The sequence below is a fragment of the Chlorella variabilis genome (assembly GCF_000147415.1).
Source record: "Chlorella variabilis unplaced genomic scaffold CHLNCscaffold_2, whole genome shotgun sequence".
In the NCBI taxonomy this organism is placed as follows: Eukaryota; Viridiplantae; Chlorophyta; class Trebouxiophyceae; order Chlorellales; family Chlorellaceae; genus Chlorella; species Chlorella variabilis.
The window spans coordinates 1800460-1801381 of NW_005435086.1; the positions used below are offsets into that span (position 1 = coordinate 1800460).

The window sequence follows — 922 nt, forward strand, 5'->3', positions numbered from 1 at the left end:
CGTCGATCTCGTCGGCAGGGGTGGCCGGCTGCTGCGCCTGCTGCGCCTGCTGTGCCTGCTGGCCTGCCGCGGCTGGCGAGCCCGGCGTGTCGCCAGGGGCGGCGGCACCCGCGCCGCCCTGCTCCACCCCGGCCTCCTGTTTGGGCTGCTGAGGGGCGGGTGCATCCACTGCCATCGGTGCTGCCCCGTCAGCAGCTGCAGGGGCTGGCTCTGCGGCGGCAGCCTCCGCTGCCGCCGCCGCCTGCTGCTGCTGCTCTGCGGCCGCCGCCGGCTGCGCCTCGGCTGCCTGCAGGGCATCCAGCGCCACCGCCGCGGGCGGCACCGGCACCGCCGTGGTGGCCACCGCCGCCTGCGGCTGCAGCGCGGGGGGCCAGCGCCAGGCCAGGATGGCTTCCACAACGATGCGCTGCGGGCCGCCCGGCAGCGCCACGTCAGCAGCGGTGGCCACGACGGCGGCGGCGCCGCCGCCGCCGCCGTTGCCGCCGCCCGGCTCGTAGTCCTCATCTGAGAAGTCGTCCTCCTCATACCTGCAGTACATGTGGGCAGTACATGTGAGCAGTCCAATGGCAGTACAATGGCACTACAATCAGCAAGGAGAGAGATGGGCAAGGAAGCAGGGAGACGAGACGACGGGAAGAGGGCGGGCAGCGAGATGCATGCCAAAGGTGCGGCTGGCTGGCTGCCTGCCTGCTCGGCACACAGGGCCAGGGCACGAGGGCGGCAGGCGGCTGCACGCACCGCGACAGGCGGCCGCGCCCCCTGCCGCCGCGGCCGCGGCCCCTGCCGCGGCCGCGGCCGCGCCCGCCGCGCCCGCGCCCTCCTCGCCCGCCGCGGAAGGCGCCGCTGACGGACTGGGTGCCGGCGGCGCCGCCCAGCGGGCCCCACCCCCCATCCGAGTCGCTATCGAGCTCATGAGGGTCTG

At 75.6% G+C, this 922-nt stretch overlaps 1 protein-coding gene across 1 annotated transcript in view; it reads right to left on the reverse strand.

The window, feature by feature from the left end:
- Positions 1–922, reverse strand: part of CHLNCDRAFT_138032 (hypothetical protein) — a gene marked incomplete at both ends in the record, with an annotated part of 10199 nt that overhangs the window by 6361 nt on the left and 2916 nt on the right. Inside the window, 2 exons of the mRNA XM_005851496.1 lie at positions 128–527; positions 739–851. Of these exons, the coding sequence (XP_005851558.1) occupies positions 128–527; positions 739–851 (513 nt within the window). The remainder of the gene's footprint in view (positions 1–127; positions 528–738; positions 852–922) is intronic.